Source organism: Delphinus delphis, chromosome 8, assembly GCF_949987515.2.
Source record: "Delphinus delphis chromosome 8, mDelDel1.2, whole genome shotgun sequence".
Classification (NCBI taxonomy): domain Eukaryota; kingdom Metazoa; phylum Chordata; class Mammalia; order Artiodactyla; family Delphinidae; genus Delphinus; species Delphinus delphis.
This window is the reverse complement of record NC_082690.1, coordinates 103,671,062-103,685,377: the sequence shown is the minus strand read 5'-3', so window position 1 is coordinate 103,685,377 and position 14,316 is coordinate 103,671,062. Positions and strand designations below refer to the sequence as shown.

Sequence of the window (14,316 nt, the reverse complement as noted above, 5' to 3'; positions counted from 1 at the left end):
TGCGCTTCAGGAAAACCCATCTTGAGGCCGGTGGCGTCGCAGGGTTTTGCGGGAGGGTGAAGGCAGGAGCAACCGGGTTTCAGTGGGACGTGCTGCAAATCTACCGAGTCCTCTGGGAACACAGTAGGCCCAGGGTGCAGACTCCGATGGACGGTGTCTACGAGGAAAGATGCCAGCTGGCGGCGGAATGTTGGCGAACCGGAAAGCATCGAGCGAATCGTGCTTTGCTCCAGGCTCTTGTTCAGGGGGCAGGGTCTGAAGCAGGTGGACCACTCTGGGACCAGGCCAAGCTGTACTTACGCGCGAGGGGCGGAACCCGAGCATGGTGGCCAGGTCAGGACCCCGGCGAACCTGCCGGGGGGGGGGGGGGGGGGGGGCGGGGCGGTGCTTGGGGAGGTGGGGCTTGATGGAGCAACGGCGCTGTAAATGGGGCGAGGGCGAGCGCCAGGAGGGACCTGGCAGGGTGAGAAGGCTAACCAGAGGAAACTGATGGCAGAGCTGCCCGCAGTGTGGCCAACCTGAGACCCAGAGGGGAATGAGCGAGCCCAGGTCCTCCAGCCCAGGCTGTGCCTCGCTCTTGGCTTTCCCAGTGTCCTGAAGTGACATCCCGTGACCCCCAGAAGCCCTCTCACGGTCCTTCCCACACTCCCTGAGTGACCTCATCATGCTCATGGCTCACCAGTCCCAAATCCTTGTCTCCAGCCCAGACTTCTCTCTCCAGTGCGCCAGCACACTGGACATCTCACACTGACATCCCTCAGGCCTCTCAAACTCTCCGTGTTCCAAAGAACCCCAGCCAGCCCCAGGCTGCCCTTCCCCCTCCCCGTCTCAGCCTTGGCCTTACCATCCTTCAGGGGCTCCAGCCAGAAACCTGGCCACCACCGTGGATTCTGCATCTTCTCCCCTAGCAACTCGAGTCCACCTCCTCACTGGGTCCTGGCAAATGTGCCCAGTTCCTTTCATCTCCACTGCTGTCACCTAGTTTCAGCCACCACCTCTTCCACTGGGGCTGCTACTACAGCCTCCTCCCTGGCCTTGCCTTCCCTGTAGCCGAAGGGCTCTGACACCCAAATCACATCACCCTCCCTTTGAACATCTATCACACCAGAGCCTTCCACCCTGCACTGTGAGGGCTCCTCACTACAGTCCACCAGGTGAAAGCTGGGACACAGTGCTGGGAACTGCTAGTCCAGGAGCTCTAGTGCACCCATTCACAGCCCTTTCTGATTCAGCTCCAGCCTCCTTGACCCTGGGTCCCTACGTAGGCTGACTCCAGTCCAACAGGCCCCCCAGACTGGTTGTACCCAGGATCCCTTTGCCTTCTCTGCCTGGTGAACAGGACACTGAGCCTTGATTTTATTTTTACATTTTGGCCACACCTTGCGGCACATGGGATCTTAGTTCCCTGACCAGGGATCGAATGTCCCCACATTGAACCTTTAAAACTCAGCCCCAGGACTTCACTGGTGGTCCAGTGGTTTAAAACTCCATGTTCCCAATGCAGGGGGCCCGGGTCGATCCCTGGTCAGGGAACGAGATCCTGCATGCCGCAACTAAAGATCCCACACACCACAATGAAGATCCCGCGTGCCTCAACTAAGACCCAGGGCAGACAAATAAAAAACAAAAGAACCCTCAGCCCTCACATTACCTCCTCCCTGAAGCTTGAGCCCCTGAAGCTGTTTCTCAGAGCCAAGCTCATCCTGCCAAAGCCTGAGTTTATGGACCCCAGGGCCTGAGTCTCAGCAGGGCTGAACTAGGCATGTGATGCTGCGCAAGTCAGTGCCCTGTCTGGGCCTCAGATCCAGAAAACAGTTTAGACACGATTCAAGTTTGGACCTGCTGATGCCACTCACAGGAAAGGGCCCAGCCTGCTGAGGAACAAGGGGTCATGGGCTGGTGAGGAGAGAAGTGGGTCAAGGGCTGATTTCCTCTGGGACATGGAAACATCTCTCAGGCAACTAAGGCAGAGAAGCTACTACCTCTGGAATTGGGGCCTGCCAGATCTGGCCAGGTGACTGAGGGAGTGCCAGGCTTGGGGGCTCAGTGTCTACAGAGAGGAGAGCGGGGCCTGTACTGGGGACAGGGCCTTTAAAGAGGGCATGGGCAGGTGCCCCTTGGCCCCTAAGTGCCTTTCCTCTCCCGCCCAGAGGGGCTCTGCCTCTGATCTCAGCCCCGCAGGTCTGGTTCTAGGGCAGGGGCCTGGCTCCAACGATTAAGCAGATAGGTACAGGGTGTGGCCACCTGCTTCCCAACAGACCAAACCAATGTTTGTGGGACAGAAGCCAAGGGTGGCCTAGCCTCAGAGAACCCCTCAGTTTGTGCCAGCCCAACTCTGAGCCACTGTCCCGGGAGCTTGGCCGGGGCCTGAGGGGGCAAAGCCCCTTCCCCCATCACGTCATGAACACCTGTGTGGACACAAATAACGGTGGCTTCTTTATTCCCTGAAGTTCCCTTTTCTCCACAGAATATTTACAAACGGGGATGGGGTAGAGGGGCAACTTCGCCACCAAAATGCCACCAAATAATGGGCCGGGGAGCGGGGGCAGTGCTAAGATGCGCCTCGCGCAGGGATAGTCCCTGAGGAGGGCCCAGGGCCTGGTATGGCCCAGGTGCCCCGAGCGAGCGACCGGGCAGTTCCAGCAGGTCCGCAGCCAGGCTGAGGCTGGACCCGACAGCTTCAGGCCAGGTCGCTGGTGGGGGAGCCCAGCTGCTTGGAGGCCAGGAGCAGGCGGGTGGCCGCGCTCTCGGACTCGGCCTGCAGCCGCCGGTTGTTGTGTCGCAGGCTCCGCACCTCCTCCTCCAGGGCCGCCCTGTCTGCCTTCTCCTGGGGGGAGGTGGAGCGAGGCGGGAGTCAGCGTGGCCAGCCAGCGTGGGCAGCCCTGTGACTCCCCATGACCCGCAGCCACCGTGTCACCTTCTGCAGGTCATCCTGCAGCTTCCTGAGCATGGACTCCAGGTGAGAGACCTTCTCAGACAGGCTCCCGGGTTCTGGCCTGAAAACATGGGATTCAGAACTCAGTGAGACCAGGGCAGGGTGCGGCACCATGGGCTGGTTCCCAGACCCACCCGCCTGAGAGGAGCCCACCCCCTGTCTTCTGACTGGGGTGTACATTACAGCAGAGCCCTGGGACAGAGCTTCACTCCAATGGGTGGGCACGAACACTGGGCATGGGGTGAAGGGGTAGATCGGATGTGAGGCTTACTCAGCGTCAGATTTTGGAGTTCCCTTGGCATCTCTGCTCTCTGGGATGGGTGGCCCTGTGGGGACAGAGGGACCGTCTGGGCAGGGAGGTAAAGGGAGAAAGCCCCACCCTGGCTCCGCCCGCAGCGCCCTGGTGGCCTCACCCTCCCGGGAGAGCGACTCCAGGATGGTGTTGCAGGTGGAGGCGATCTCTGAGATGGACTGCCACTCATCTTCCAGGGTCTCGCTGCCCGCCTCTGACATGACTGTGGGCACCGGAGCTGGGCTCAGCTAGGGAAGCACAGGCCAGGCCTCCTCCTGCCCCGCTCCTAGACCCCCACCTTGCTCCAGACTCACTTTTGCTGATGGAGTTCCTCAGAGACAAAGTTCGTGGCAAAAAGGAGGCCCTCAGTTCCGGGGCTGGGTCACCCCTGTCCTCACAGCCACTGGGGCTGCCTGGCCCGTCCTGGGGGGCAGAAGTGGGTATAGATGCAGTGATGCCCACCATCACCACGGTGCCCACCCCTGCTGGTTGGGCTCCAGAGAGTTGCTTCTGCTCACCTGGGTGGGGGGTGTCTCCCTGCCAGCACTGGGTGCTGCCGGCTTGGCTGTGGTGGCAAGGAGGAGGTCCGGGGTGGTGTTGGGCAGGACTGGGGCCTCGTCGGACAGGGAGCTGGGGAGAGCAGGGACGGCTCAGCACTGCAAGCTGCCCCCACCCGTGGACCCTGCTTGCAGAGGCCTTCCCGTCCAGCCTCGTGGGCTAGAGGAGAGGGAAGGCCGAGCGGGCGTACCTGCAGGGTGATGGAGGGTTCTGGCTGTGCAGGAACTCGGTTCTCTCCTCGGCCAGGTCCCCGGGCCCTGGAGGACCACTGCCATCGTTCAGGCACACTTGCAGCAGCTGCTTCGTGGTGGCCAGTAGGGCCACTGCTGGGGCCTCATCCTGCACTGGCTCGGGAGCCCCCCGCCGGCTGGGCTCCTGCAGAGACAGCATGTACAGCTCCGAAAAGCTCCTGGGGGGAGGAAGGAGTAGGTCAGGCAGGAACACCAGCATCACCAGCCCCACTCCCAGCTGTGCCCAAGGCTCGCTTCCAGGAGGAGGAGAGCTCTCCAAACTCTCTGACAACACTGAAAAATATTTGCCTGGCTACTGGCCATTTGTCCAGACCTCAGTTCACATCGCAGTGCTGCCCTTGTGAATCCTAAGCAAATGACGCTGAATGTCAGTTTCTCCATCTGTGAAATGGGGATAATAGTACTGATCTCCTAGTTTGCTGTGAGGATTTAAATAACGTGGGAAAACCACTTAGCATAGAGAGCCAAAAAGTACTGCCTGGGGGCAAATCCAGCCTCTGCCTTTGTCTTTTCTTTCTTAGCAGATGTGCCTGTTTTTGTACTGAAAGCTAAGGTTGGCTTTTACAGTCTTAAACAGTTGAAAGAAATAAAAAGAATATTTTATGACATGTGAAAGTCACATAAAATTCACGTTGCAGGGTCCATAACTCGTTTTCATGGCATGAGGCCATAGTCATCATTTAAATGTCACCTCTGGATGCTCTTGTGCTCCCGTGATGGAGCCGAGTGGCTGCAGCAGAGACCAGATAGCCCAGAAAACCTGAAATATTTACTCTTTGGCTCTTTACATAAAGAGTCCGCATATCCCTGGTTTAATGCAGTAAGTAACCAATAGTGTGTATTGGGTGTCTGTGAGAAATACAGTGGGGGCTGCTCTTGGATCTTTTGGGCGGTGAAGACGCGAGCTTAATAGTCTTCATTCTACCCATAAGGATAGTGCAGTTCAGAGAGATTAAGAGACGCGGGATTCTCTCAAGAAGGAAAGGCCTCCCCGCGAGGTTCCTGTCGCTAATGGCCACACGGGAGGCACGGGCTAGGTGGTGGCCAGCTGCCCGGTCCTCCCACCTCCCTGCGTCCCAACGTCCTGACCTGCGGGGCCGGCCGCTCTCGTCGGGGGTCAGGACGGTGACGCAGACCTTGGGCGCCGAGCGCAGCAGCTGGGCAGCGGCCTCGGGGCCGAGACTGGGCAGCGTCTGGCCGCACACGCGCAGCAGGCGCGCCCCGGGCCGCAGCCCCGTCGTCTCCGCGAACGTGAAGCGCTCCACGTGCGTGACGAAGCCCTCGGCGTCCACCTCGAAGCCCAGGCGGCCTTGGCCGTCGCGGGGCAGCGCCAGCTCGCGGGTCTCGCAGCCGCGGCTCACCAGCTGGGGCGGAGCGGGGCGGGGCGGGGAGTGAGGGGGGCTAACGGAGGAGGGGCCGCCCCAGCGCCAGCCCCGGGGACCGTCCCAGGTCACATGGGCCCTTCCACACGCCCAAGGAGGGTATTAGCCACCCACCCCGCAAAAGAGGGCCTGGGGACCCCCAGTTCCATCCCCGCGAGGCTCCCGGTGTGCCCCACCACCCCGACTTCCCCTTTCGCAGGAGAGGCGGCGGGAACGAGGGGTTCCAAAGCAGGCTCCTTCCCCGCTGCGCGCGCGCGCAAGGACCTTGCACCCCAACCTTACTCCCGCGCCTCACCTGCAGGCGCGTCACGACCTCGCCAACGGCTTGGCCGGGGGGCCCGTCGAACCGCAGCATGATCGCCTCCCCGCGGCCATGGTACAGGTCGAGCTGCTGCTCGGAGAAGGTCCAGGCCAGCACGTCGCGACAGGCGCAGTTGAAGACTACACGGCCGTCGCGCGGCGCCACCAGCACCAGCGCCTCGGCCGAGATGCCCAGCAGGCATGGCACCTCTGCGCCGTCAGGGCCGCCCTCCTCGGCTCCGGTCGCGCCCCGCGCCCCGGGCGCCGCGCGTACGCCCCACACCAGCGCCCCTGCCGCCTGCAGCTCAGCGCCCGGGCCCCGGGGGGACGCCCGCCGCCTCCCACCCAGGGAAGGCAGGCCGAAACGGGAAGCCGAGTCCAGCGACGTGGTGGTCACCTCGTTGGTGGCCAGGTCCTGCAGATACTGCTGGCGCGTGCGCGTGGCCATGGCGTGGAACTGGCGTGCGTGGCCCGCCGCCTGCTCGCCATTGAGCGCCTTGGCCAACAGGAGGGCCCGGAAGTCGGCGTTGGCCGCAAAGGGACCTCCGCCAGGGGGCAGAGCTGGCCCAAAGGCCGGGGTGTCCTGGGTGCGGCTCACAGCCACCCTATGGGGAAGCAGGCGGTAGTCAGGGGCAAAGGGAGGGCCCAGGAAGACCTACCCTTGGCAGAACTGGAACTCCGGGCGCCCACCTGTAGGAGGTGTGTGGAGTGCAGGGCGCGTGGGCCCGCACGACTAGGAATACGTGCTGGAAGTGCGAGCGTATGGTGGTGGGGCAGAAGGGCTTGCTGCCGGGTTCCTGGAACACGATGGTCACAATGTTGTTGCCAATGTGGCGCTTCCGCAGGAGCTGGGGGTTAGAAGGTGGGGGATGTGAGTGAGACCTAAGAGCCTGGGCACCAGTGGCTCCCCCCACCTGCCCCTGGTGAAGGCCTGGGGTGTTTGTCTTTGGGGAGGGACACTAGCCTGGAGCGTAGTTAGGGGTCAGCAGAGTTCAGACCAAGATTCAAACACTGCCACCCACAAAGCACCCCTCCATGGTCCCCAGAAGCCCATAGCCAGCCCCCATCCCCAGGGCCCCCTCACACCTGCTGCTGGTTATTGGGGGTGTAAGGCAGCATCGTGGACACGTGGAACATGATCTCATGGTCCTGGTACGTGGTGTAGAGGGAGTGCGTGCCCGTGGAATCCGCTGTGGCCAGTTAATTGGGGACACCGAGGGAGAGCAAGGGAAATCCGGATGGCTTGAACCTGCCATCCTGCTTGCAGTCTGGAGCCTCTGTACCCCCAGCCAGCAGGTGGACAACCCCTTTCCGCCACCAGCCAAGGTCCAGGCCATGAGCTCCAACGGCCTCAGCCTTGGCTGCTCCCCTTCCCCTCCCCCCACAGAATCCAGCCTCCAGCCTGGGATTGGTATGGGGGGATGCTGAGATAGAATGAAGACAGAAATGAGAGATGGCCTGCTAACAGGGAGTCGGGGGCGGATGTCCCAGGAGAAGACAGATGTTGGCCCAGGCACCAGCATGTGTGGAGCAGCTGAGAGAGTGGAAGGCAGGCAGGAGGTGCTGGATAAAAACACCTTCCAGGGACCCTGGGACCTTTCCAACCAGGGAGGCAGAGTCTGGGCTGGTGGAATATGTGTGTTTGATGGCGAGGGTGGTACCTACAAACCCCCTTGACCCCGCTCAGACAGTAGGGCACCAGGGCCTTGGGGGATAGTCCCAGCCCCTCCTCCCAGCCATGGCTTGGCCTTTGCAGCCCCAGACCCACGTCCTCAGCCTACCCAAAGAACTCTCCACCCCCGGCCCCAGACCCAGGACAAGATGGGACAGAAAAGCGAGCAGGCAGCTGGTTTTCACCAAGGCAGCCTGCCCCTCAGCATGGGTCTGCCCCCACCCCGGGCCCCCTGGGCCTCACTTTTGGTGTCCAGCTGGGCCCTGTAGCTCTCAAAGCCTTTGAGCCGCACCACGTCACCCAGCAGGGTGAGGAACTGCATGAAGGAGGGTCCTGCGTCCTGGTTGTTGTACATCTCCTCCTCCGAGCCCTGGCCCGCCCGGCAGTACAGGATGCCCACCTTGCGCTGGAAGCTCAGCTGCGGGGGAGGGCACAGGCAGAAGGCACAGGCCTCAGTCGCCCAGCAGCACCCCTGGGCCTTGGGGAATGGACCGGGACACTGGCCTGGGGGCAGAACTGCCTCCGTGTGTGGCCTGAGCTCTGCCCTCTCTAAGCCACTTCTGTGTCCTCGCTTATCAAGTGGGTTCTGTCTCTCCTGCTCCCAGCGCTCAGGAGGGCAGAGGAGATCAAGGTGAGAAGGAACCGGGAGGGGGCTGGTTGTCATATGACCACAGAGGACGTGATTCACGGAAAGGACCCTGCACAGAGTGCGCTCGATCCCAATTAATGGCCACATTGTCATCCTCCTTATCTCAAGGCCAGCCTGTCCTCCCCTCCCTCAAATGCCAGGCACCCTGAGCCCAGCCTCTGGAGGCCTGGAGCCCTGCACCACCTCTGCTTACTCTCTGCCCCCGGCTCCTGTGGCTCCTTTGCATCTGGGGTTAACTGTGCACAGCTCAGGGCGCTCTGCCACCACGCAAACAAGCCCAGGGCCCCTCCAGCTCTGACCTCCCGTCTTCCTGTTAAGCGCGTCTACACCCACAGTCCCCACTTTCATTTCATCCGTCCTCACACTACAGCCCCACTTCCACCCCAGCTCCTAAACCCCAAGCCCCTCTTATGGCCACGGGCACGGCCTCATCCTGGCACCCTCTCACCTTAGTTGGCACTTGGGACAACTGGAACTTCACTCTGCCTGAGACCCCAGGGACCTCACCCTCTCATGTCTGGGCCTCTTCCCCACCCACGCTCTTCACCTTCAGTGGCCACAGCAGCCATCTCCACGGAATGATACCCCCAACTCTGCCTCCAGCCCAGACCCCTCTCCCGAGCTGCAGCTGCCCAGATGTCCTTCCAGCCCCTGGCACCTCACCTCCTCACTATGACTCCCCCCCCCACACCACTCGTCCTCCAGGGTCCCTGCCTCCATAAACTACCGCTCCCAGCGGCCGAGAAGCAGGGCAATCTCCCAACACCCCCACCGTTCCAGTCGGCCACGAAGGCTATCCACTGTCCCTGGACTGTCACCTCCTCTTCACCTCTGCCATCGTCACCACCACATCTGGCTGGGATCACTGCGACAGCCTTCAGCCTGGCCTCCAGTCTAGCCCCCACACTGCAGCCAGAGGGCTGCTCAACCTCTCAGATCTTCCACAGCTCCACGGTGCCCTCAGGACCAAAGGCCAGCCTTTCCCACCCCTTCCCCCCAAGTCCTACTCCAGTCATGCTGAACTGCCCACAGGACCCTGACGTGACAGTTTTTAGTCTCTAAGCTTCACTCAAGTTGTTCCTTCTGTCCAGAAAATGCCTGCTCTTCCTGGTTTGGGCTCTTGCATTTCCTCCATGATGCTGAACCAAGGAAGGGCTGTCAGCGCTACCTTGGTGCCCCATAGAGCCCTCAACATTGCCCTGTCCCTGTTATCCTGCTCCATCATTATCCATGATTCTCTGCAGTCTCTCTCCCACACCTGTCTGTGAGCTACTCAAGGACAGCATCTGGTCTAGACAGGTCTCCAACATCCAGTCTGGGGCCTGGTACCAAGGTATGAGGAAATGTTTGTTGAATGACTAACAGACTGAATGACAGAGGAAGAGAATCGGGGCCCATAGGCAGCTTTCAGCACAGGGTAGGGAAGGACCTTCAGCGGGCTTGAGTGGTCCCACAGTGGAATGGGCAGCCCCAGGAAGGAGTGAGCACCCCAGACTGGCAGGAGACCAAGCAGGGCGTTGCGGGGAAAACTGACAGGGAAGGAGAGGGACTTGCAGGAAGAGGGGGTGGCAGTCAGATCAGCGCTCCTCAGCTGAAATGTACATAGGAATTACCTTGGGATCTTCTTAAAGTGTGGGCTCTGAGATTCAGTAGGTCTGGGGTGGAGCCCGAGAATCTGCATTTCTAACAAGCTACGGATGTTGCTGGTCTACAGACCTTACTTTGAGAGGCAAGTCTCCAGATGACCTCTGATGCCCTCCTTTTGAAAAGGCAGCTCTCCTGGGGTCCCCGTCCAGCCCAGGATCAGGATCAAGGCTAGGTGGCTAGGAGCTGGGCAGGCTGGGTTCAGACCAGGTCTAGCTGTAGGGCAGGGCTGTCCCACCCACTTACCACTTGCTCGTCCAGCGTAAGCAGCGTGCGGGGCACCTTCGGTGAAGCTGAGCCCAGGCGCAGGCAGGTCGGGCTCAGCCGCGATGCCACGTGCTCTAGAAGCTTCCTTGGGGACAGGCCTCTCGGGGGCCCTGGCGGCAGCGCGTCCTCCGAGATGGTGCCACGGAGGGTCCGGAGCTAAGGAGGGGATAAGGGGCGCTCAGGATACGTGCAGGCCGTTCAGAAGGCAATCCACGGTCTAATTCCCATGACCTCGGCCTACCTGCGTGGTCCGCACGATGATGCGGTAGCTGTGCAGAGTGCCCCCTCCGCTGCTCTCCTTCTCCTCCCGCCGCAGGCTCACTGCCACCGGGCCCAGCACCTCGTCCAGTCCGAAGAAGTTCTGGTGTTCTGGGGGAAGCAGGCGGTGGGTGACCAGATCCACCCCCCTGAGCAGTCCCACCCTCGCTCGACCACGTCCACCAAAGTCCCCGCTCCAGGTCCCACCACAACACTAGTTCAGATCCTACATTAAGTCCAGTCCCCTCGTCAGCCCTGCCCACGTTCTACCAACCCAGATCCTGACTCCTGTCGGCACCTATACCCTTGGCCCTAGGCCTCACCCCTTCTGCAGCCTCACCGATGATATATCTTGCCCCAGACCCAGGGGGGCCATGCCTGCCTGCTCCAAAACCTAGATCCTGCATGGCCTCGCCCACCATGCCCATATTCTTCCCCAGGATGCCTGGGGCCCTCCCTTGTGGGCACTGATGAGAACAAGGTTCCCGGGTGCAGGGGTTCAGTTTTCACCTCACAGAAATGTCCATAGGAAATCTCTCCCCAGCCGGGAGGAGCAAAAGGATGAACCAGATGGGGGCAGCGGAGCATGCCTGGCTGGGTGGAGGCTGGGCTTGGTCTTAGGGAGGTGGGTAAAGCTGGGCAGCCTCGGCCCAGAGACAGAGCCTGACCCTTCACGTGGCCAGGGACTTGACAGGGAAAGGACAGCTCACCACAGGTGACAGGGACCTTGGCCCCTCCCCAGCGGCCCTCCCCTCACCTTTGCCGTAGAAGTACTTGCGGTAGTAGCCAGCGCCCAGGTCTGCATGCTCCAGGCTGTAGGCCGAGGTTCGGTTCTGTGGTTCCTCCAGGACGGACACGGCCGCGTTGGGCAGTGAGGGGGGCACAGGTGGAGACACCAGTCCACCCAGTCCCAGCTCGCCCTCACCCCCGAGCTCACTCACGAAGCCAGGCGCCTCAAGCAGCAGGTCGGAGCGGGCAGTCTGGTCCTGAGACGAGGCGGGGGTCCCAGAGCCCGCCTCTGCGTGGCCCCCCGTCCCCCGGGGCCTCGGAGCCCAGTCAAAGAGCAGGCTCTGCACGTCATAGTGGGCGAACCAGCGGGGCTCGGGCACGGGCGGGAACTCGGGCTCCGGCTCCTCGACCGGCAGCCCCAGCAGCGCCAGCGGGTCGGAGAAGAAGCGGGCGGGGGGCGCGGGGGGGCGGCCGGTCTCCTCGTGGCTGTGGGCGCGGGCGCGAGGGCTGGCCGGTGTCGGGGGCCGGGCCTCGCCCGCATCGCTGCCGCTGCGCAGGAGCGGGCCGCGGGCTGGCCTGGGCTCGAAGGTGTGTGGCGTCAGCGGGGGCCGCGCCGGCTGGCGCAGCTTGCGGGCGAAGAGGTCATCGGTGGGCTCAGGGGCTGGGCCCCGCCGAGGACTCCCCACGCCGCCGGCCCACATGGGCGTGCCTCGGACCTGGGGACTTGGCTCTCCGGGTGCCGGGCCGCATTGGCAGGCACGGGTGGTTGGTGCCCAGCCGGCAGGCCGGTTCCTGCCCTGAGGGAGGAGGGGTCTGCTCAGAGGAGCCTGGGGAGAAAACAGGAACCCGGGCCCCCAGCCTGGTCCACCATGCGGGTTGACTTCCGGCCCCCTCCACGACCATCAAAGCCGCTTCCGCTTTCCTGGCCACTTCCTCGTCTGCCTGGGGCTGAAGTTTCCAGCCCCCTCCTCCAGTTTAGTGCTGGGCAGGGCTGTCGGGGCCTTGGCCCTGAGGGTCTTGGAGCCTGGGCGGCCCTGGGACTGCCAGGGCTCCCCAGTCCCCACTCACACACCTTGGCTTTGGTCTGGGCCCAGAGTGAGAGTCCCCACCAAGACCTGGCCCAACCGGACAGATGATTTGTCTCCGCTCCGACGGAAAACCCATGGGGCTACTGGTGTCTGGGTCCTGTCCACTTGACAAAGGGAGGACGTCCTGTCCCCAGAGACCTTCCTCCCTGCTCCTCCCACTTCCTCCAGGATCCCAGAGGAGCTGAGCACCCAGAGGCTGGGTCTCAATGCCCTGGCCCTCACGGCCTCAGTACCTCAAGGACACAGGGGTTCCCAGGGGGCACTGGCGGGGCAGCAGGAACAGCAAGAGCACTTCCTTCAGCACGGGAAGTGGCCCCAACTCTGGGCCCAGTCCCCTGCCCGGCCCCACATCCTGAGGAAGGTGCTGGGATCGCATTAGCTCAGTCATGGGACCTAAGTCAACCTAACCTGAAGGACAGGCCTGGGCTCACCCTCTTGCAGGCCTCTGTAGCCATACCTGGGGGTACGGGAGGGAGTCATGCTGACCAGGCCCCTTTGCTGGAACTGGGACCCATGGGGACTTCTGCCTACCTGGCCCCACTGATGCTGAGAGGAGAATCTGAACCCCATATGACAAACAAACTGAGGTCCAAATAAGGGGATGCTCTTGACTGAAGCAATTCCATATCAGCTAGGATTTGAACCTGGGCCTGCCAATCTCCAGGGCCTAAACAGTGCTGTACCTCCCCACTCCTAACACTATGTGAGTAGGTGTGGGGCAGGTGGGGGGTTGGGCTAAGGCTCGAGGTCTCACAGGATGTAAGAGTGAGACACCCAAGGCCCCAGGGACCAGCTTAAGTGTGAAAAATGTGTCGAGACCAGGGGCAGGTGCAAAGGGTGGTATGAGAACGTGAGGGGGAGTCACCCTCAGGTGAACCCAGGATGGAGTGGGTGGCTGGGACAGGGATGTGGGTGACCCACTAGGGGTGCAGGCACCTGCTGGTGAGTCATTGTGCATCATCCGGACACTGTGTAGGGCTGGGCTAGGAGGGGATGGGAGCAGAGGCTCTGCACCCCTCAGCTAAAGCTCCAGGACCCAGTAAGGCTCAGAGTGCCTCCTCCCTTGGCTTCTCCTGGGACAAGTTCGTGACACTGACCCTGAGTCTCTGTTCTTTCACCTCTAAAATGGGGTTAACTATCCCTGTCCCCTCCCAACACTGCTGGAAGACCGAAAGGAAGGTGAAGCGAGCAAAGCTGGCCTTGTGTTAAGTGTGTGGTGTCAGATGCAGGCCCTGGCTCCATGTGCCAAGCTCCAGGGCCTTGGCTGTGGTGTGTGTGAAGTGTGTGTGATGGGGGTGACAGGGGACATGAGGGAAGGGGTCTGCGCAGACCCCTGCTCCGTGTGGGTTGAGCTCTGTGTATCTGTGCGTGCACAGCCCATGGGCTGCCTCTTGCTCTGGCCCAGTGCCGGGCTCTGGCCTGCCTTGGGGGATGTTCTTGGGCTCTGCCCCCCACCCGGCAGCTTCACACAAGGTCCATTGAGGCCGGGACATTCCTCACGGCCTGTGTCACTGGGGAGGAGGGGGCCGGCCCGCTCCCACAGATCCGGAAGGCCTGGCTGCCCCAGGAGGAGGCGCTGGATACTTCCCAGCACATCTGGAGGTCATGACCCCGTTTCTGCTGCCAGGGGGCGCGACAGATGTTTCCTCCCAGGCCAGGCCCGGGACCAGGGGGCGGTGTGCAAAGGCTGGGTTGGAGGCCGCCCAGGGAGAAGGGGAGACCCAGAATAAGGGGAGCACACAGCCGACAGGCAGAAGGGCAGTCGCCAGTGCCGCTGAGAGGAGTCGGGAGGCACCGCATCCGCTCACCCGCACACCGGGCGGGCCAGGCCGTCCCGCAAAGGAGGTAGGGGGCAGCACCGGCCAGAGGCAGGGGACTGGACGTGCTGACTTGAGATTGGAGCCCAACGGGAGGTTGGGAGCGTGCAGACGGCGAACGCGGCGAGGACCCCTCCCACCCACACACCACCCGGGCCCACGCCAGGCCACTTTCTTCCCTGTTCCGCCCGACCGCGGTGCCTCCGCTCCCCCCTCTCCCGCCGGTACCTCTGCCGCCTCCTCCCGCGATGGGGTCCAGCTGCCTCCTCTCCCGCTACAGCTCCGGGCGCCGGCTCCGCCTGGGGGCGGGGCTATGCCGGGGGCGGAACTGCAGCGAGGGGGCTGGGCCGGCCCGGGAGTCTCCGTCGGCGGGAAGCGCAGCGGGCGGGGACTGGAAGCCTGGCGGCGGGCAGTCTGAACGGCTGCCCCACGACAGGCCCGGCCCAGCCCAGTAAACTGTCGGGCCTCCAGTCC

At 62.4% G+C, this 14,316-nt stretch overlaps 1 protein-coding gene across 1 annotated transcript; it reads right to left on the bottom strand.

The window, feature by feature from the left end:
* Window positions 1-1,794: 1,794 nt before the first annotated feature.
* Window positions 1,795-14,099, bottom strand: SIPA1 (signal-induced proliferation-associated 1). The gene is made up of 16 exons (XM_060019254.1): window positions 14,071-14,099; window positions 10,966-11,734; window positions 10,192-10,319; window positions 9,930-10,106; window positions 7,634-7,808; window positions 6,805-6,908; window positions 6,409-6,566; window positions 5,714-6,323; window positions 5,126-5,400; window positions 3,976-4,194; window positions 3,746-3,857; window positions 3,542-3,650; window positions 3,349-3,450; window positions 3,207-3,261; window positions 2,918-2,996; window positions 1,795-2,827 (listed from the first exon to the last, which is right to left on the bottom strand). Exons 2-16 carry the CDS (start codon window positions 11,636-11,638, stop codon window positions 2,681-2,683), a joined length of 3,123 nt encoding a protein of 1,040 aa, XP_059875237.1. The 5' UTR covers window positions 11,639-11,734; window positions 14,071-14,099; the 3' UTR covers window positions 1,795-2,680.
* Window positions 14,100-14,316: the final 217 nt, after the last annotated feature.